Source organism: Syngnathoides biaculeatus, chromosome 6 (assembly GCF_019802595.1).
Source record: "Syngnathoides biaculeatus isolate LvHL_M chromosome 6, ASM1980259v1, whole genome shotgun sequence".
Lineage (NCBI taxonomy): Eukaryota > Metazoa > Chordata > Actinopteri > Syngnathiformes > Syngnathidae > Syngnathoides > Syngnathoides biaculeatus.
The window spans coordinates 3,237,350-3,258,125 of NC_084645.1; the positions used below are offsets into that span (position 1 = coordinate 3,237,350).

Consider the following 20,776-nt stretch of genomic DNA (forward strand, 5'->3'; position numbering starts at 1 on the left):
AACTGGAATCCCCTTGGACTATGATGTTCGCAGATGATATTGTGACCTGCAGTGAAAGTAGAGGAACATGCGGAGGAACAGCTACAACATGGAGGTACGTACTGGAAAGGAGAGGAATAAAGATTCGGCGTAGTAAAAGAGAATATATGTGCGTGAATGAGAGTGGTGGAGGGTGAAGAGTGAAAATCCAGACTTGAAATATTTGGGGTCAACAAAACAGAGCAATGGAGAATGTGGTCAAGAAATGAAGAAACGGGTCCAAGCGAGGTGGAACAGTTGGCGGAAGGATGGAGGCCAAAGTCTATAAAACGGTGGTGATCCATAATGTATGGATTACAGAAGGTGCCACTTAAGAAACAACATGAAGCAGAATTTGAGGTAGCAGAAATGAAGATGTTGAGGTTCTCGCTCGGAGTAAGTAGGTTGGATAGGATTAGAAATGAGCTCATTAGAGGGACAGCCAAAGTTGGATGTTTTGGAGACAAGGTTAGAGAGAGCAGACTTCAATTGTTTGGACATGTCCAGAGGCGAGAGAGTGAGTATATTGGTAGAACAGTGTCGAGGATGGAGCTTCTAGGCAAAAGAGCAAAAGGAAGACCAAAGGAAAAGGTTGATGGATGTGGTGAGAGAGGACATGGAGACGCTGGGTGTTAGAGAGGAAGACGAACAAGATCGGTTTAGATGGAAAAAGATGACACGCTGTGGCGATCACTAACGGGACAAGCTGTTGTGTTAGAATAGAGCGGCTTACTCTATTTACATGTAAAATCCGCTTCTACTTCCTAAAAATTCAGTTTACGAAATGACTTCCGGAATGTATTTCAGAAGTAGAGGGAATCGCTATCTGTAAATTCGTGGTCATTGGTCTTGTCTGCCCTGTCACGTCTGTAGACAGTGACAATGGTTTCAGTCAATAAAATTTCCTTCACAAATATCTTAAACACCGCGATTGGCTGGCGACCAGTTCAGGTTGTACCCTGCCTCTTGTCTGCTCAAGACAAATATCCAAAACAGTGTGATTAGCTGGGGACCAGTTCAGGGTGCACCCTGCCTCTCACCAGAAAAATCACTGGAATTGCCCACAGTATCACCCGAAGTGAGGCAAAGCAGTCTAGAAAATGGATTAGTGGAAATATCCTAGACAGGTTGATGATAGTTTTAATTTGGCCCATATCATTAAAAGCTGATTGACCTCCCAGTGAAGAGGACTGGCTAATTATGTCTCAAGGTTTAGCGTCAATAAACAAGTGAGATAATGCAACTAACTGCACTTGTGTGTTTTGGAGATTTTTATACTGTTTAGCCACATCACTTAAGAGGTTTTATGACCCAGTGTCAACCCAGACTGTGTTAGAGGGAGCATTAAAACAGGTGCAGGTGCTATAGGATAACATTTTTACTCATTCACAGGAAAAAGGGTCACATACTGTACGTGACCAATTAGGTAGCAGTATCAAGCCCAGTATCACACAGTTATCCTTTCTTTGTTACCATGTTATAATTTAAACAAGTGGACTACCCTCACTGACCCCTATCTCCTTGAATAGGCTGCAGAGATCCTGCTTCTGCTCCAACAAGTGGATAACTCCCTCCTGCAGCTGTTGACCATCTTGCTTTGGGTTCTTCACAAAACGGCCATCTGGAAATATAGGCACCCAGAAGAGCTCAAAAATCCCTTTTCATTTTCAAAAGTTTCAGGATCTACGGATCTTCTAAAAAAAAAAAAAAAAAAAAACTTTTCCACTCATTTGGGAGTCAATTGAATTTTTTTTCTGTTACGACCACCTCAGGAAAAAGAAAAATTTACAACCCCAAACGAGTGCACCTTAATCTACATATATTTTTACATTCCTGTTTTTTTTCTCCAGGGTGTCTTCCAAGTTTAACTGCTCATACTATTGCAATAAACACCATGACTGCGCCATGGAGCAAATTCTCCAAGAGCAGCCAAAGCACCACTGCCATTTTCTGCAGTTGATGCGAAATTACGCTTTAACTGGTACGGCAAATCATCCACCCCAACCCCTCACCACAGTAACTGAGAAGCAATGGGTTATTGCCTCTCATGCTAAAAACAGACACGCTTGAAGTCCTATTTTCAAAACCTTATTAATTTAAAGAGTTGGGCCTTCATAGTTACACCTAGCAAATGGTGGTGGATCATTGAAATACACAACGATGAAGACAAACGTGCATAACTGTTGACAAACAGCTTCATAAATTTTTTTTTTAGTTTTTCCGTATTGCCCTTCAAAGTGCTATTACAAGTGCATAAAGGATCCCATCTACAATATAAACCCCTAACACTCGCCTTAATCAGACATTCAAACACCAAAGACAGGAAAAAGGCGAAATTTCAAGAGAGGGTCGGGGGATCCCCTGGGCCCATGCAGCGAATTTTTAAAACACAGGTAAAGCTTTTTGGAAGACTCAGAGTAAAAGAAGGCAACATGGATTTTCTTCATGGAGAAAATCTTATATTGATGTACAAATTTAAAATTAAAATTAAAATTCCCTCATCTTTAATTTTTTGTTTTGGCTTCCAACTTCAACCAGGCTCATCTCCACCTGCAACCGTTTCCTTCTTCAAGCTGTGCCAGATGAAAAAGCAAAACAAAACAAAATTGATTTGTATAGCGCATTGCAAACACAAGGTAACTCAATGTGCTTTACGTGATTAAAAGGATTTGAATACAAAGAGATACAAAAAATTGAAACGGGATAAAAAAATTAAAATGACAAAATATGTATTTATAAAAAAAAAAAAGTACAATGGACCCTAGAAAACATTCAAATCCTGTTTTAAAATTTTATGGACTAACTAATTAATCAATGAGCATTAAAAGGAACACAAAAAGGGTTAGGGTTAACATTTAGGTAACATTTGGAAAAAAATTACTAATTTACTTCAGGTTTAGATCACATATGACACAGTGGGCCTTAACAACCAAAAAATAATGCATTCAATGCAGACATGTGAGACATTGGGCTTTAAGGGTAAAAAGAAGAACTGTGGTGCATTGCATTTATACAGTGGGCCCTTAATTACACTGGGTCATATCTGAACCCATGGGTTCTCTCTGGTTAAAACTGCATACAGTGCAAGAAATATTAAAAAGTGGAAATACTCTAAAAAGCATGAGAAAAAACAGAAGCTTTCAACTTGGATTCAAATATATTCACACTTGAGCCCGTCCTCAACTCTGTTGGCAACCTATTTCCATTTGTATGGAGCATAATAGCTAATAGCTGCTTCATCATGTTTGCTTTGGACTCTGCGCTCAGCTATTTGACCTGAGTCAGTCAATCTCAGAGCTCCACTGGGTTTGTATTCCGGAAGCATTTCTTTCATGGATTCAGGACCTAAATCATTTGGTGGTTTATAGAACAATAACACAACTTTAAAATCTATTCTAAAATTAACTGGAAGCCAGTGTCATGTCTTTCTGAATATAATTATCATACATCTGCTTCCAAAAAAAAATGCTTTGCTCTGCTTTAGATAATGTGGCAGTTGCCTAGCAGGGGATACCACATGAACAAGAACATCTAATCATCAGAACTGTTCGAACCAGGCGCACCTATTGTCTGAAAAAGAAATGATGACCACACATGAACTCAGCAATCTTCCACACACAAACACACACACACACGAACAAACAAGTGCACTTTGTTTCCAACTATGCTTTGCTCGCCCGTCTCCTATTTGTAACATCCATGTAAATAAGGGGCGTTTTGATGCTAAATAAATAGAAGTGCTGAGGAGTGGATAATCAGAGAGTGCAGTGGTGAATTGTACGAGACAGTTCCTCTCCTCTCTCCTCGCCAGACATGAACAAGTGTCTTTGCTTCCTTTTTGTCCAGTTTGACAAATGTCTAATTGGTAAACTTGACATTTACTTGATCCTTCGAAACGGATCTCAAGATACCTGAAGTTTCCAGGGGCTGAGTCGACGTCGAGGCAAAGACCGTGGCCACGACACTTGAGACCCTTTCCGGGACTGGGCCTCGGCTTTGCGTCTGGAGACTGAGGGATGACAAAAAGCCGAAAGGAAGTAAAGACATCTCTGGTGAGTAGGAAACTCACACACTCATGAGGAATGAGTGAATTTGCGCGTCTGGGCATCTGCGGCAGAACCAAACCTCAAGAATACTAGTCCCTATCGAGCTGGCAAATTAATCTATAAATCAAAGAAAAGGGCAACGTGTGTCCTGTACGTACTTGCGCTGCGTGAAACGTGTGCATGTGTAAAAGTGTGAGGGGAAGTTCGCAACCTCATTTGACAGGAAATTGAGTGACAGCTGTTTGAGGATGCAGAGGTAAGAATTCTCAACCACTTGTGATAGAAGCTTGAGAATTACCTCAAACGGAACGTAATTGTCACCCTGTTCAGGGGGAAGTCGGGATAGTCACCCTAGGTGAACCACTGATTCCAATAGGAGAAAAACAAATAGCATAATAGTTGATACAGAACATCTGAAACTAAAATTAATGTGTAAGAATTAGAGGTTTGTAGAAAGCCAATGTCCATCTGAAATAAAACCTCTAAATTTGTGGATAACAATATGGCTTTTCTGGCGAGCTAAAAACACAAAAAAAAATATATATATAGTTTACCTGCAGGATAAAATACGAAAAAAGAAAAAAATGGACTCAAGATGATGTGAAAACAGCCATAAAAGGTATCACATCTCATAAAGTTGATGTTACAGAATTTGTCCAGGGAATGGAAGAGTTGAGAAAGTCTTACCACTAACAGTGAAGAATAAAGTAAAAGTATTTGAACACATGCTATATTGCAAATTCTCCTAGTTAGAAATCATGGAGGAGTCTGAAATTTTCATCGTAGTCCACTGTGAGAGAGATAATATAAGAAGAATAATCCAGAAATCGCAATGTATGATTTTTTAAACGATTTATTTGTGTGATACAGCTGCAAATAAGTATTTGACCACCTGAGAAAAGTATTGTTAATATTTGCTACAGTAGCCTTTGTTTGCAATCACAGAGATCAAACGTTTCCGGTACCTGTTCGCCAGGTTTGCACACACTGCAGGAGGGATTTTGGCCCATTCCTCCACACAGATCTTCTCTAGATCAGACAAGTTTCTGGGCTGTCGCTGAGAAACATGGAGTTTCAGCTCCCTCCAAAGATTTTCTATTTGGTTTAGGTCTGGAGACTGGAGAGGCCACGCTAGGACCTTGATAAGCTTCTTACGGAGCCACTCCTTGGTTTTCCTGGCTGTGTGCTTCGGGTCATTGTCATGTTGAAAGACCCAGCCAAAACCCATCTTCAACGCTCTGACTCAGGAAAAGAAGTTGTTCCCCAAAATCTCACAATACATGGCTCCGGTCATCTTCTCCTTAATACAGTGCAGTTGTCCTGTCTCATGTGCAGAAAAACACCCCCAAAGCACCCCCATGCTTCACAGTAGGGATGGAACTCATCGTTCCTCTTCCTCCTAACATGTTTAGTGGAATTATGACCAAAAATTCCATTTTGGTCTCATCTGACCAGAAAACCTTATCATATGACTCCTCTGTACCATCCAAATGGTCATTGGTGAACGTAAGACGGGCCTTGACATGTGCTGGTTTAAGCAAGGGAACCTTCCGTGCCATGCATGATTTCAAACCATGACGTCTTAGTGTATTACCAACAGTCACCTTGGAAACAGTGGTCCGAGCTCTTTTCAGGTCATTGACCAAGTCCTGTCATGTAGTCCTGGGCTGATCCCTCACCTTTCTAAGGATCATGGAGACCCCACAAGGTAATATCTTGCATGCGGCTCCACTTTGATTGAGATTGACAGTTATGTTTCGCTTCTTCCATTGTCTAATGAATGCTCCAACAGTGGACCTTTTTTCACCAAGGTGCTTGGCAATTTCTCCGTTGCCCTTTCCAGCTGTGTGGAGTTGTACAATTTTCTCTCTGGTGTCTTTGGACAGCTCTTTGGTCTTGGCCATGTTACAAGTTTGAATCTTACTTACTGTATGGGGTGGACAGATGTCTTTATGCAGCGAATGACCTCACACAGGTGCATCTGATTCAGGATAATACCTGGAGTGGAGGTGGCTTTTAAAGGCGGACTAACAGGTCTTTGAGGGTCAGAATTCTAGCTGATAGGTGTTCAAATACTTATTTGCAGCTGTATCGCATAAATTGTTAAAAAAAAAAATCATACATTATGATTTCTGGATTTTTCTTTTCAGAGTATCTCTTTCACAGTGGACATGGACCTACAATTAAAATTTCAGACCCTGCCATGATTTTTAAGTGGTAGAACTTGTAATACAGCAGGGTGTTCAAATATTTATGTTTTTCACTGTATATATATATTACTCCCGCATCAGTACATGCACAAAGATTATTAATGATTGGTGTACAGATGTTTTTTTTTTTTTTTAAAAACATTATAAGTACAAACTGAGTAAAATAGAAATACAGATCATCCCTAATAGTTTGAGCATGTGCATAGCAGCAAATTGGTGGTGCGCATTTTAGATTAGTAGAAGGGTTTTCCTGATTTTTTTAGGTCAACTTTGGGGGTGCGCATCATACTTCAGGACGAATTATACTCGAGAATTTACAGTAGTTCAGCTCACTTCTTGTTTTCTTCTTGTCCCGTTTGGGCCTGCCACAGCATGTCATCCTTTTCTGTATAAGCCTATCTCCTGCATCTTCGTCTCATAAACTGCCCTCACGTCTTCCCTCATTACATGAATCAGCTTTTTCTTTGGTCTTCCTCTAGCTCTCTCTACTGGCATCTCCATTCTCATCATCATCCTCCCAATATAGAGCTTGTACATGTGACGTCACCATTTTCACGGCGACATATTGCCGGTAAAGAAAAGAGCTGCTCGACAGTGTGGGGGACATTAAACCGGAGCAGAATATTCACAATGCACGGGACTTGTTGTGCTGTTGGTTGTTAAAACAGGTGAGACAGATACTCAAAGAGGTCATTCTATAGAACACCAGCTGAAAAGACGAGAAAAGATCGATGGATTTTGGTAATGAAACGATGCAGCCCCATACAATCATCAATGTGATGGCTTTTGAAATCTGGGTATCAAAACAGTATGGATGGTTCTGTTCCTCTCTGGGCTGGAGGACAGGACAATAAATAAATAAACAAAAACAAACAAAGAAATAAATGACTTGGCTCCGATTGTGGGGGAAGATGCCAGTCCGATGTGGCAGGCCCAAATGTATTGTGAGGGTCTGCTGGGAATGGCTGGTAGATTCCCCTGTCAGAAGGAATTTCATCTCCCTTTCCAAAATAATTTTGTTCACATCTCGGAGGAGGCGGAGGACATTGAGTCCGAGTGAACGATGTTCCGTGCCTCCATTGCTGAGGCGGCCGACTGGAGCTGTGGCCATAAGCTGGTCGTTGCCTGTCGTGACGGCAACCCACAAACACGTTGGTGGACACCAACAGTGAGGGATGCTGTCAAGCTGAAGGAGTCCTATCAGGCATTTCTGGCCTGTGGGACTCCCGAGACAGCTGACAGTTACCGGCTGGCCAAGCGGAATGCAGCTTCAGTGGTCGCTGAGGCAAAAACCCCGGGCGTGGGAGGAGTTCGGTGAGGCCATGGAGAACGACTTCAGGACGCCTTCCAGGAAATTGTGGTCCACCATCCGGCGTCTCAGGAGGGGGAAGCGGTGCACCGTCAACACTGTGTATAGTGGGGATGGGCACTGCTGAACTCAACTTGGGAAGTTGTGAGTCGGTGGGGAGAATACTTCAAAGACCTCAATTCCACCAACACGTCTTCCCATGAGGAAGACGAGTCTGGGTTCTGTGAGGCAGGATGTTTATCTCTGGGGTTGAGGTCACCGAGGTGGTTAAAAAGCTACTTCGTGGCAGGGCACTGGGGGTGGATGAGATTCACCCAGATTTCCAAAAGCCTCTGGATGTTGTGGGGCTCTCCTGGTTGACACGCCTCTGCAACATCGCGTGGACATCGGGGACAGTGCCTCTGGATTGGCAGACTGGGATGGGGTCTTTTTCAGTGGGACATGCCCGGAACACCTTACCAGGGAGAGTCTTGGAGACATCCAGATCAGATGCCCCAGCCACCTCATCTGGCTCCTTTCATTGTGGAGGAGCAGCAGCTCGACACTGAGCCCCTCCTGAATGACCGGGCTTCTCACCCCATCTCTTAAGGAGAGCCCGGACACCCTGCGGAGGAAACTCATTTCAGCCACTTGTATCCAGGATATTATTCTTTCAGGCACGACCCACAGCTCGTGCCTATAGGTGATGGTAGGAACATAGATGGACTGGTAAATTGAAAGCTTTGCCTGTGGACTTAGCTCCCTCTTTAGCACAATGGACTGATACAAAGTTCACATCACTGCAGACACTGCACTGATGAGTCTGTCGATCTCCCACTCCATTCTTCCCTCACTCTTGAACAAGACCTCAAGATACTTGAACTCCTCCACTTGGGGCAGAATCTCATCCCCCGACCCAGAGAGGGCATGCCACCCTTTTCCGACTGAGGACAATGATCTCAGACTTGGAGGTACTGATTCTCATCCCAGCCGCTTCACACTCAGCTACGAACTGCTCCAGTGAGAGTTGGTGATTACGGCTTGATGAACCCAACAGAACCACATTATCTGCTAAGGGAAGAGATGCAATGCTGAGGCCATCAAACTGGACACACTCTCCACCTCGATTGTGTCTCGAGATTCTGTCCATAAAAGTTATGAACAAAAATCGGTGACAAAGGGCAGCCTTGGCGGAGTCCAACTCTCACCGGAAACGGGTCTTACTGCAAACTCTGACACCGGTCACAGGGACCGAAAAGGACCCCCCACAAGACTCCCCAAGGGACACGGTCGAACACCTTCTCCAAGTCCACAAAACACATGTAGACTGGTTGGGCGAACTCCCATGCACCCTCGAGGAACTTGCCGAGCGTGTAGACCTGGTCCACTGTTCCACGGCCAGGACGAAAACCACAATGCTCCTCCTGAAGCTGAGATTTGACTTACTGATGGACCCTCCTCTCCAGTACCACTTAATAGACCTTACCTGGGAGGCTGAGGAGTGTGATCCTCCTATAGTTGGAACCCAGTCTGCCAAACCAGTGGCACTGTCCCCGATGTCCATGCGATGTTCCAGAGCCATGTCAACTAGAACAGCCCCACAGCATCCAGAGCCTGTAGGAACTCTGGCAAAATCTCATCCACCCCTGGGGCCCTGCCACCAAGGAGCTTTTTAAACTACCTTGATGAGCTCAACCCAGAGATAGAAGAGCCTGCCTCAGAGAACCCAGACTCAGCTTTCTCATGGGAAGCTGTTTGTGGAATTGAGGAGGCCTTGGAAGTATTCTCCCTACCGACTCCCAACATGAGTTGAGGTCAGCAGTGCCCCATCGCCATTATACACAGTGTTGACGGTGCACGGCTTCCCCCTCCTGAGACATCGGACAGTGGACCAGAATTTCCTCGAAGCAGTCTTGAAGTCGTTCTCCATGGCCTCACCGAACTCCTCCCATACCCGGGTTTTCACCTCAGTGACCACTGAAGCTGCATTCCGCTTGGTCAGCCGGTACGGATCAGCTGCCTCAGGAGTCCCGTAGGTCAGAAATGTCGAAAATGACTCCTTCTTCAGTTTGACAGCATCCCTTACTGTTGGTGACCACCAACGTGTCTGGGGGTTTGTGCCAAGACAGGCACCGACCACCTTACGGACAAAGCTCCGGTCGGCCACCTCAGCAATGGAGGCGCGGAACATCATCCACTTGGACTCAATGTCCCCTACCTCACACGGAACATGAGCAAAGTTCTTTCGGAGGTGGGAGTTGAAATTCCTTCTGACAAGGGAATCAGCCAGACGATCCCAGCAGAACCTCACAATACGTTTGGGCCTGCCACGTCTGACCAGCATCTTCCCCCACCATCAGAGCCAAATCACCACCAGGCGGTGATCACGTGAATGCTCCGCCCCTATCTTCAAAGTGTCCAAGACATACCAGTAAAAAGACATCTAAAATTGTCCTTTTCCCCACATTATACATATTCGAGTATAGATATATAATATACATGTATATATACACAAAAATATAATACATATAACATTATTCACTTCAATGTCTATATGAAAAAAATTAATGTGAGCAGAGAGCGTGTCCGACGCGCACATCGACACATTTCGTACGCGGATCTTTTGTTACGTTATGAGAGACTGATTATGTGGTCCGCCTCAAATTATTATTTTTTTTTTAGTACCTGTATACACACCTACCTGTCATTTGGAACCCACGAACCTCTCATTCTCTCCACCCATGCAATCCATTTTTCACGACGAACCAGGTCTCTTGCAAACTTATGAAGGGTAATTCCATTCTCCCGAGTGTTCAAGCAATGTCCAGCAACGCAATGAGCCAGCATTTTGGCTAACACAAAGGAACAATGAGCTACGTTCCTGGAGGTAAAACTAATTGAAAGAAATGAGTCCACTTGGGGGCGCTTCAGTCCTTTACGTCACTTCCTGCTTCTTCTTGAAAACCAATCCCTCGAGAGGATTTTCATGGCGGGAGTTACAAAAAGCTGTATACGTCAAAATCATGTTTTGTGGTAAAAAAAAAAAAAAAAAAAAAAAAAGCGCATGGGCCCATATTGGCTTCCGTTTTTTCATTAATAACATACTAAAAATCATCCATTTCATGACAGTGGCCCTTTAATCTGCCTTTTGTGTGGACACGTGCACCCTTTGTGGCTTCCGTTCTCACCGAAATTTCAAAATCTCCGAGATATTGCGAAGTAATGAGAATGCGAGAGGAGGGGTTTTACTGTTACTAGTGTTAGTGCCTCAACATGGCTACGCTCGTGAAAGCAAAACAACAAACTCAAACGTGTGTTCATTCAATGTTGTCAACTAATATCTGGATTAATTCTTGGCAATTTTTCCTCAATTTTCATGAAAATTTGAAAATCCGGAGGACTTTCATCACCGACTATGGTGCTGGGGGCATTATGGCAGACAAGACAGGGGTGTCGTAAAGTCTAAACATTTTAGGTCGAGAACGTCTTAAGCTGAGAACTCCCAGTAGTTCTCTTGGCTGCAAAGTCAAACCTATAAGTACGTGGCAAACAGGTCACAAAACCCGCAATTCGAGCACCACACACACCCCACCCCCTCTGGTTTACAGATCCCTTTGGTGTATTGCAACAACGTAATGAAGTGTTAGTGTCATGAAGTTCATTGACTGTAAAATCAGCTTGAGTGATGAAACATTGTTTGCAAAAGAACTGGGTGGCACGGTGGTGAACCTGTAAAGTGTTGGCCTCACAGTTGTGAGGTCCAGGGTTCGAACCCGGCCCCACTTGTGTACAGTTTGCATGTTTCTCCAGGCACTCCAGTTTCCTCCCAGATCCCCCCAAAAAACATGCAACATTACTTGGACACTCTAAATTGCACCGTGTGATTGTGAGTGCAGCTGTTTGTCTCAGTGTGCCCTGTGTTTGGCTGGCAACAGTTCAGGGTGTACCCTGCCTCCTGCCGTTGACAGCTGGGATAGGATCTGGCACTCGCACGACCCTCAAGAGGATAAGCAGCCAAGAAAATGAATGGATGGAAAACTAAGATGTGTTTGTATCTGTTGATGGAAAAGGCATGTTAAGAAATAGGAGGAAAATCCAATCGTCTACATCCACGAATGTAATTAGCATTATACATTGGGCATATAAAAATAAAGTTAAAAAAAACTTTCAAACATTCCCGGACTTTTGCTTCATACGAACCGCCAATAATTAAAATGATCAAAGTTGTCAAATTAATGAATACTGGAAATGAAATTCGGTGGGCCATGTTTTCTTGATCAAACAACATAATGTACTTTACGAAGGAAAAATTTTTAACTTTCAAATGAGTCACGTGGTAGTTAGTGATTCATCCCACTTCTAGGGAGACGTAAAATGAAGACTAGTTATTGTAAAGACGCTGCTAGATCTAGATGTCTACTCACCGAGAAGGCTCGACAAACTTCTTTTCAGAGAAACAGAGTCACAGGAACTGCACAATGACATTTGAAAGTACTACGGAAATGACTTGCTGTTTCGAAGACCTTTTAAATTAAATTAACACAAATATGTTTTCAGTTATATTGACAAATCACTTTACTGTCTCACTATTTTCTATACTCTACTGTAGCACCACTGTCCTGCTTTTCATCTTGTCCTCCATGTTCTCCTCCCCCCTTCCCCACGCGCGCGCTTCTCTCTCATTGGCTGATGACAAAGACTACCAGAGTGGAGGATCTGGTGGTAGCACCATAGACACTTATGGTACGTTCGTAATTTACTTTAAGCGAGCGTGATCTCTGTACTCCGGAACGTTGTTTTTTTTTTATGAGTTCGTACTGGGCGACTGGTCTGCACATCTCCCTCACAGTTCTAAGGACCAGGGTTAAAAACCCGGCCCCGTCTGTCGAGTATTTGCGTTTTTTTCCACGTGGCTGCGTGGGTTTTCTCCGGTTACTCTGTTTTCCTCCATCTAAAAACGTCCGTGGTAGGTTGATTGAAGACTCTAAATTGTCCGTAGGTATGAATATAAGTGTAAATGGTTGTTTATTTGTCCCCTCCGATTGGCTGATGACTAATTAACGGTGTACTCTACTTCTCGCCCGTAGGTAGTTGGGATATGCTCCAGTATGCCCACAATTTAAGTGAGGGTAAACAGAAGAGAAAATGGAAGGATCGTTGGGCGCGCGTTCTGCTTCTTTGAACACCGCACTCTCAATGAGCAGTGAGAGGGTCAGATTTCCGAACGCACCCTCAACGAGTGTGTTGACAGTTGTCAGCATTGGTTTGTCAGGAATATGTCAGTGCGTCCAGTACTGGGCCAACTACACTGCTGATCGGCCAAAAGTACAGAGGACGATATCTCAGCCGTTGTTCAATGCGTGTTAAATCGGACAAAGTAAAGATAGACTGGCTGCGATAACCCCTCGGGTCTATCTACCCTCTTCATATTGAAATAGTGTAGAAGGAAAAAAAAAATTCCAAACAAGCTGATTTGCTTGTCTGAAGCCAGTTCATCGCGTCATAAACACAGTGCACATGGAAAAGGGGATTTACACGCATTTTCTGTCCCCTAACTTACTTATGCAGGCTTCGTGTATCTCTCTCTCATAATTATACAATACCGATGAGTTTTTATTTTCAGATAAATCTCAGTGATGGATACAGCGTAACAACCTCCTGTCAATGTGTCTTGTAGAATTCATATGTGGCAGCAGCTCTGTTGAATGGGTGAGATTTTTCATAAAAATGACTGAAAAATTACCAATGACAAATTACTAATAAAAAGTTGCACCACATATATAAAAAAAATTAAAACGTGTCTCTACAGATGTGATATAAACAGGTAATATACATATGTAAACGTTGTGATTTGAGACATGCTAACAGGTAGAAATGCAACCACAGTTTAGATGTTAAATGTGCATGGCAGAAGCATCCAAAGTCAAAGACAAACAAACTATAGACGACTTGTTCCCACCCAGCATGCCTGATACATGTACCAAGGCAATAAATTACTCTGAGAAAAGAAAACAATTTTTTAAAAAATTGGAATGGGCTTCATTGATACTTGTTACATATTATGTGCACATTGGAATGTTATTAAAGTCTTTGTTGGTGTATATATTTTAACATAATATAAATCATGCACAGAGCACTGAGGAGAAAATTTAATGACACAGATCGTGTCTTTCTGCATCAAGAACTATCCAAGATGTGCAGATTTATTGTATTTCATTATATATATCAAAACAAATTGAACTGAAAAAAGTCAGGGAGCTGTAATATTTACCAACAATTTCATGTAGAATATTGATAACATCCATCCATCCATTTTCTTCGCCGCTTATCCTCACAAGGGTCGTAGGGCGTGCTGGAGCCTATCCCAATTGTCAACAGGCAGGAGGCGGGGTACACCCTGAACTGGTTGCCAGCTAATCGCAGGGCACATTGAAACCAACAAACACACTCACAATCACACCGAGGGGCAATTTACAGTGTCCAATTAATGTTGGATGTTTTTGGAATGTGGGAGGAAACCGGAGTGCCCGGAGGAAACCTACGCAGGCACGGGGAGAACATGCAAACTCCACAAAGGTGGGTCCGGGATTGAACCCGGGACCTCAGAACTGTGAGGCCAAAGCTTTACCAACTGAACCACCGTGAGGCCCATTGATAATATCTTACTTGTATATTTTTTTTCTCATACACAGGTCTGAAGTGGATACTTGATCTGGAACCAATGGATTAGAAGCCTCCTGCTGCCATAGTCAAGGATCTACTGGTCGGTCATGACTACAATAAAGCGGAGAATGCCTCGGGTTGTGTCACCTACAGTCATACAACAGACTGCATAAATTTCTTCTGGACAAAGGACAAATCCCCTGGGGTCAGTGATAAGAAGGCTCCGTATCACAGCTTCCAATTTTGGCGAAGTACTCACAGCAGCACGAAGAAGTTGGTACATTGTCATCAACATATCCTAAAAGAATAACATATGCTGTATGACAATCGACATTTTCTTGCTTGTGTCCCAATGATAGGGGTCTGTGTCATTGAAGAAGAAACTAATGTCACAGTGCAATTTGTAAGCAGTCAGAGAAGTGGCATGAGGGATTACCCATGAAGCTGATGCCCTTCGACTCTACCAGGATCAACTGGGTGGTGCTGTATGTGAAACTGGTTTTTACATATTTGCTACATGCAACCATCAACAAGTTATTTGTGTGCATCAAAAATATCAATTTCCCTGTATTTATTCAGGTATCTGGCTTCACGAGTTGGGGGGTCCTTGGAGTGTCTCCAGATGGCATTGTCCTCTGCCACCCATCAAGAGGGAGGATATTCTGGCAAACACCAGAGGCTCAGGACCTAGTGCCTCAAATGATAAAGGTCAAGCGTCCATATTCAGCACCACAGATGAAAATAATGGATGCAGCAAAGACACTTAAACTTTCTTTCTTGGGGAGTAGTTCAACTGTCATAAATATGCTACTTTAACATTGACTTTTGTTCTTATTTTGGTGTAATTTCAGAAGTACAAAGTGACAACCTCATCCTCAAGAAAAGTCATGCATACCATCATCAAATAAAGGGTCACATGTACCGAACAGGAACAACATGCTGTGACCTTGTGGTATGGACACCGCAAGACTATGCCATCGTCAGAATACCTGTAGCTAGATCTTGGCTCCCGAACCTGGGTATCCCAATGGAATTTTATTTTTCAAATTTTTACCTTCAATGACATAATAACCGTCTTCAATTGTTGTGTCCGATCGAATGCTATGGTTCTGTCGTGTACGCCGCCACCGCCGTAGATCAAGATCAACTTTGTAAGACCATGAAGATATTATTTTTACAGCCACAGTTGTTAATGGTGATCACAAAGTTAAAAAGCATTTACAATATGTTGTTTAGTCTTTTATGCCTTTTTGCTCAGAATTTAAATGTATTTATTATTATGTACAAAAGGTACATAATAAGTTATTGTATGTTAAAAGAAATTTTTTTTATTTGATTAGTTGTGCTGATGATTGTATACACACCGGTATACAGATTCAACTTCTGTAATGAACATGGTGTGTTAGCTAAATCATTACATAAAAAATAACTTTTTAAGAATCTGGTTTAAAATACAAAACAAGGACTAATAGCAGACAAGCATTCATATCAAATTTAGTATACAACCATAAACACATATCTAACGTAAAATTTGACATTCATCATTTGATTTATTTTCACATCTAAATTGAAATGCAACTTATCCTAAATACAGTGAAGAAAATAAGTATTTGAACACCCTGCTATATTGCAAGTTCTCCCACTTAGAAATCATGGAGGGGTCTGAAATTTTCATCGTAGGTGCATGTCCACTGCGAGAGAGATTAATCTAAAAAGAAAAATCCAGAAATCACAATGTATTTTTAACATTATTTGTGTGATACAGCTGCAAATAAGTATTTGAACACCTGAGAAAAACAATGTTAATATTTGGTACAGTAGCCTTTGTTTGCAATTACAGAGGTCAAACATTTCCTGTAGTTGTTCACCTTCTGATATTTCTTTCAACAATAATGCTTGTAAGTTTACTAGAGTTGAACATAATTGAAAGACGGGTGTGTATGGGGCAGATGAAACATAATAACATGGAATTGGAATAATTGGAGTAAGTTGGGTTTAGGTTTTTTGTTGCGCTCTTAAGAGCCAATTGGCTGTCAAAACCGTGCAGGAGGTCGCAAAGTTTTCACCGGTAAGGGTGTTTCATCTTAACCGGCATAATTTATTATTATATATTTATTGCATCCTTTTCCATTACAATGTATGTATGTTTATCATACTTTTTGCCCTGACCAGAAAGTCAAACCCTGTTGACCATGGCGGAACCAATGATGGATCCAGAGTCGGCAGTCCAGTTTTTATTCTACATCATTAGCAATGAAAAAAAAAAAAAAGTCTTGAACATTGGTGAACAGATATATGATCTTCTTTTTCTTTCAGCTTGTCGCATTAGGGGTTGACACAGTGTGTCCTTTTAGATGAACGCGTATTTGTTTGGCACAGTTTTACGCCGGATGCCCTTCTTGACACAACCCCCCTGCATTGAGCTGGGAAGAGAAGCTTACAGCTCCTGGTTTTCCCAGCGGTCTCCCCTCTAAGTACTAACCAGCGCCAAACGGGCTTAGCTTCCGAGATCTGACAAGATTGTGCGTTCTCAGGGTAGCATGGCCGTAAACGAGTGAACGGACACATGATAATCGATGGTATAATCGGGGATACTTTAAGCTCCAAAAAGGCTTGTTATAACATTTGTTTTTATTAGGAGTAACCCATGTTTGTGAGAAGGAAAAAAAAAACGTAACATATCGCCTTCACCCCCCATACAAAGTTCCTCTCCTCGTGAGCTGTCAAACTTGTGTCTTTACTTCCTTTTTGTCCTGGTTAATGAATGTCTAATTACTAAATTACTGTTCATCACTGTTCACAGATTTTGTGTACCTTCACAATGTAAAAAAAAATCTCTTGTTTTTATATTTAAGGATGACTATTTCTTCACTGAAGAAGTTAAACTTCACAAAAATATTGAGGACTTCTTCCTCGAGTGTCTTCTTCTTCTTTTCCTTTCGGCTTGTCCCGTTAGGGGTCGCCACAGCGTGTCATCTTTTGCCATCTTAGCCTATCTCCTGCATCTTCCTCTTTAACCCCAACTGCCCTCATGTCTTCCCTCACCACATCCATAAACCTTCTCTTTGGTCTTCCTCTCGCTCTTTTGCCTGTGAGCTACATCCTCCGCATCCTTCGACCAATATACTCGCTCTCTCGCCTCTGGACATATCCAAACCATCGAAGTCCGCTCTCTCGAATCTTGTCTCCAAAACATCCAACTTTGGCTGTCCCTCTAATGATCTCATTTCTAATCCTATCCAACCTGCTCACTCCAAGCGAGAACCTCAACATCTTCATTTCTGCCACCTCCAGTTCAGAAGCTTGAATGCAGCTTTGGTTGAACAAGGCAGAATAAAGGCAAAGGCAAAAAAATATAACAAAATCAAAATAGGCAAATGGGAAGTTGTGTCACGACCCATCGGAACATGAGTAGGATCCAAATGCAGGACTCAGACGATGCAAGGTAGTTCAGGGAGAAACGTTTATTATATCGTGGTCAGGGATCGGGCAGGCAGTCAGGTGCAGCAGCGGTAGTTGGGACGTCGGGCGAAGAGAGCAGGTGAGCGGGCAGGCAGGAGTCGGTACACAGGAGAACGATCAAAGCAGGCAGAAATATCAAAGGAGTCAGGCTCACAAGATTGGTCGGAGAACAGTCGAAGGTCGGTACACACGGGTTGTCGATCAGGGATACCGGAGCACTCGGACGGGACATGAAGCTCAACGAACTGGCCCGGACCAGTCGTTATCGGGGTCATATAAATATGCCGGATAATCAGCCCGCATGAGGCGCAGGTGTGCGCCTCACAATCAGCGCAACCGCACTGGCACCCGCACAGCCCAGGCTGGAGCGGCAGGATCATGACAGTACCCCCCCTCAAAGGCACGGCTCCCAGACGTGGCTAAACGAAAGAAACAGACAATAATTAACACAGGCAGGGGTGGGCGGAAGGGGGGTCCGGAGAAGGGCACGCCCCCCCCGAACCCCAGTCTGGTGGCCATCCAGGCCACCAAACGCAAGGCGTCCGGGTGGACAGGTCAGGAGGACGACCCGGACGCCAAGCACCAGGGTCCCCACAAGGCGATTCGGGAGGACGATCTCAGTGAGGAACCTAACGACGAAGCAGGAACCAGGCCGAGGCAGGCAACTGCTCTGGACGAGAACCTCCCACGCCGTGGTTGCGAGATGACCAGGGACTGGTCGCCACCGAGGCTTGGTCAGGAGGCAGCCGTGGATTGGTCACCAACGAGGCCAGGTCCTGAACCGGCTGGGAGCCCTCAGGAGCGAAGAGGATGATGGAGAGAAGGACCAGACCCATGACCGCCACCATCACAGCCATCCCGAAGTCTCTCCAGCTCCGGGGTGGCTCCACAGAACTCCCCAGCTCCTCCTGGACAGGAACGTGACAAGGCGGCGACACCATCGCCATCACCACCTCCTGGACAGCAACGTGAGAAGGCGGCGACACCATCGCCATCACCACCTCCTGGACAGCAACGTGAGAAGGCGGCGACACCATCGCCACCTCCTGGACAGCAACGTGAGAAGGCGGCGACACCATCGCCATCGCCACCTCCTGGACAGTAACGTGAGAAGGCGGCGACACCATCGCCATCGCTACCTCCTGGACAGCAACGTGAGAAGGCGGCGACACCATCGCCATTGCCACCTCCTGGACAGAAACGTGAGAAGGCGACGACACCATCGCCGCCACCTCCTCCTGGACAGGAACGTGAGAAGGCGGCGGCACCATCACCATCACCTCCTCCTGGACAGCAACGTGAGAAGGCGGCGGCACCATCATCACCTCCTGGACAGGAACATATGGACGTGCCCGTTGCCGTCAGTGCAGGAACAGGGGACGACCGCGGACCAGTCGCCGACAGAGCAAGAACGGGGAGCGACCTCGGACTGGTCGCCACTGGTACTCCAGGGCACGGACGAGAAGCGGCTGCGGAGACGTCGCCACCTCCTGGACAGCAACGTGACGTGGCATCGGGTCGGTCCCCACTGCCACGTGAGCTTGCAGTGCAATCGTTGAAACAGCAACGTGGGCGTGGCGCGGTGGCAAATCCGTTTCCAGGGCGACGTGAACGAGAGTCGGCAGAGAGTCAGTCGAAACTGACATGTGGGCGTGTCTCGGGAGCGGGTCAGTTCCAACTGCCATGTAAGCTCTGCTCGGAACAGCCAAAACCTCGACGTGGGACTGGCGAGGAGGCGGGTCAGTTTCCACAGCTACGTGCGCTTGGCGAGGTGGCGAGTCCGTTCCCACTGCGACGTGCACTTGGCAAGGTGGCGAGTCCGTTCCCACTGCAGCGTGCGCTTGGCGAGGGGGCGGGACTGTTTCCACGGCGACGTGAACGAGAATAGGCAGAAAGTCAGTCGAAACTGACACGTGGGCGTGTCTCGGGAGCGGGTCAGTTCCAACTGCCACGTGAACCTGCGTCAGCAGCGAGTCAGTCGCAGTTGTGACGTCAGCGTAGCTCGGCTGGTTCGCCAATCCTTGCCGGACCTGCGCCGTGAGAGCTGCCAATTCGCCGCTCTGCCGCTCTATCTCCACCCACATTTCGTGGTAGAACGCATCGCGATTTGGCGGCTCCTCCTCCCTGTGGGCTGGAAGCTGCGCCACCAGCTTCGGGTCTGCCAGTTTCACCGTTGCCGGCGAGGAGTGGGAAGACGAGGACGGAGTCTTTGTTGCTGCGCCGCGGGAGGTACAACGGAGCGCCCGACCTGGACGTCTCCTCTGGCCGTCACGCGGAGGTCCCGGGTAGATGGCCAAGCGGGTTCCCTCAAACGGATTGGTGTACTTGTACCCACCGGGAGAAGACGCTCGGGTGCTGGAAACGCGGGGAGGTGAAACAAACTGACTGGGATGAAAGATTGGACGAGCAGATTCATAATCAGAATAATCGGAGTCGTACTCCGGCAGCCGGTCACACAGATCATGGTCCTCCTCATATTCCGAAAAGTCAGAGTCCAGAAGAATATGAGGAACCGAACGGGTCGTGGTTGGGACGTATTCATATTTCGCTTGCGGAGCGTAAGACACGGAAGCAGAGGACGTCAAGGAGCCTACCCGGATCGGACAGGCTTGGTCCTTCGACAGACGGTCTACCTTGCGTCGGTCCCGGCGACGCCGGGTCTTTCCTGCTGGGTCCTGTGTTGGCCAGTTCGTTCTGTCACGACCCATCGGAACGGGAGTAGGACCCAAATGCAGGACTCGGACGATGCAAGGTAGTTCAGGGAGAAACGTTCATTATATCGTGGTCGGGGATCGAGCAGTCAGTCAGGTACAGCAGCGGTAGTTGGGACGTCGGGCGAAGAGAGCAGGTGAGCGGGCAGGCAGGAGTCGGTACACAGGAGAACGATCAAAGCAGGCAGAAGTATCAAAGGAGTCAGGCTTACAAGGTTCACAATCAGCGCACCCGCACTGGCACCCGCACAGCCCAGGCTGGAGCGGCAGGATCATGACAAGTTGTAGTCCTGCCTAGAGAGTAGAGGGAGAGTTTTGACTGTTTCTCTTTCTGCCTGTTTTGTGGCGCAATGGCAACTTCAGAACGACCAGTTCCTA

The 20,776-nt window shown here is 45.2% G+C and overlaps 2 protein-coding genes and 1 long non-coding RNA gene across 21 annotated transcripts in view; 1 reads left to right on the plus strand and 2 right to left on the minus strand.

Moving 5' to 3' along the window:
- The window catches only part of LOC133501809 (Fanconi anemia group A protein), a 168,521-nt gene extending 156,298 nt beyond the window's left edge, over positions 1-12,223 (minus strand). For 7 of the 11 annotated variants that reach the window (XM_061821813.1, XM_061821808.1, XM_061821807.1 and 4 more), the window contains exons 1-2: positions 11,987-12,222; positions 1,530-1,639 (exon numbers count right to left, since the gene is read on the minus strand). In XM_061821813.1, the coding sequence (XP_061677797.1) occupies positions 1,530-1,639; positions 11,987-12,047 (171 nt within the window). In that variant the 5' untranslated portion in view covers positions 12,048-12,222. Of the gene's footprint in view, positions 1-1,529; positions 1,640-3,929; positions 4,028-11,986 lie in introns of all 11 variants that reach the window. The other 4 variants (XM_061821800.1, XM_061821801.1, XM_061821809.1 and 1 more) reach the window with 4 other exon arrangements.
- Positions 12,195-16,039, plus strand: LOC133501815 (uncharacterized). Of its 3 annotated transcripts, none has more exons than XR_009795287.1 (5): positions 12,195-12,305; positions 14,255-14,502; positions 14,585-14,710; positions 14,805-14,933; positions 15,077-16,039. It is a non-coding gene; the product is annotated as an uncharacterized LOC133501815 (long non-coding RNA). The 3 variants fall into 3 exon arrangements; XR_009795285.1 differs by having other exon boundaries at positions 14,255-14,498; positions 15,077-15,476; XR_009795286.1 differs by lacking the exon at positions 12,195-12,305 and adding an exon at positions 12,318-14,138 and having other exon boundaries at positions 14,255-14,498; positions 15,077-15,480.
- Positions 16,040-16,831: 792 nt separating this feature from the next.
- Positions 16,832-20,776, minus strand: part of LOC133501812 (uncharacterized) — a 29,787-nt gene continuing 25,842 nt past the window's right edge. For all 7 annotated transcript variants that reach the window (XM_061821817.1, XM_061821820.1, XM_061821819.1 and 4 more), the window contains one exon: positions 16,832-20,692. In XM_061821817.1, the coding sequence (XP_061677801.1) occupies positions 19,049-20,395 (1,347 nt within the window). In that variant the 5' untranslated portion in view covers positions 20,396-20,692 and the 3' untranslated portion in view covers positions 16,832-19,048. The remainder of the gene's footprint in view (positions 20,693-20,776) is intronic.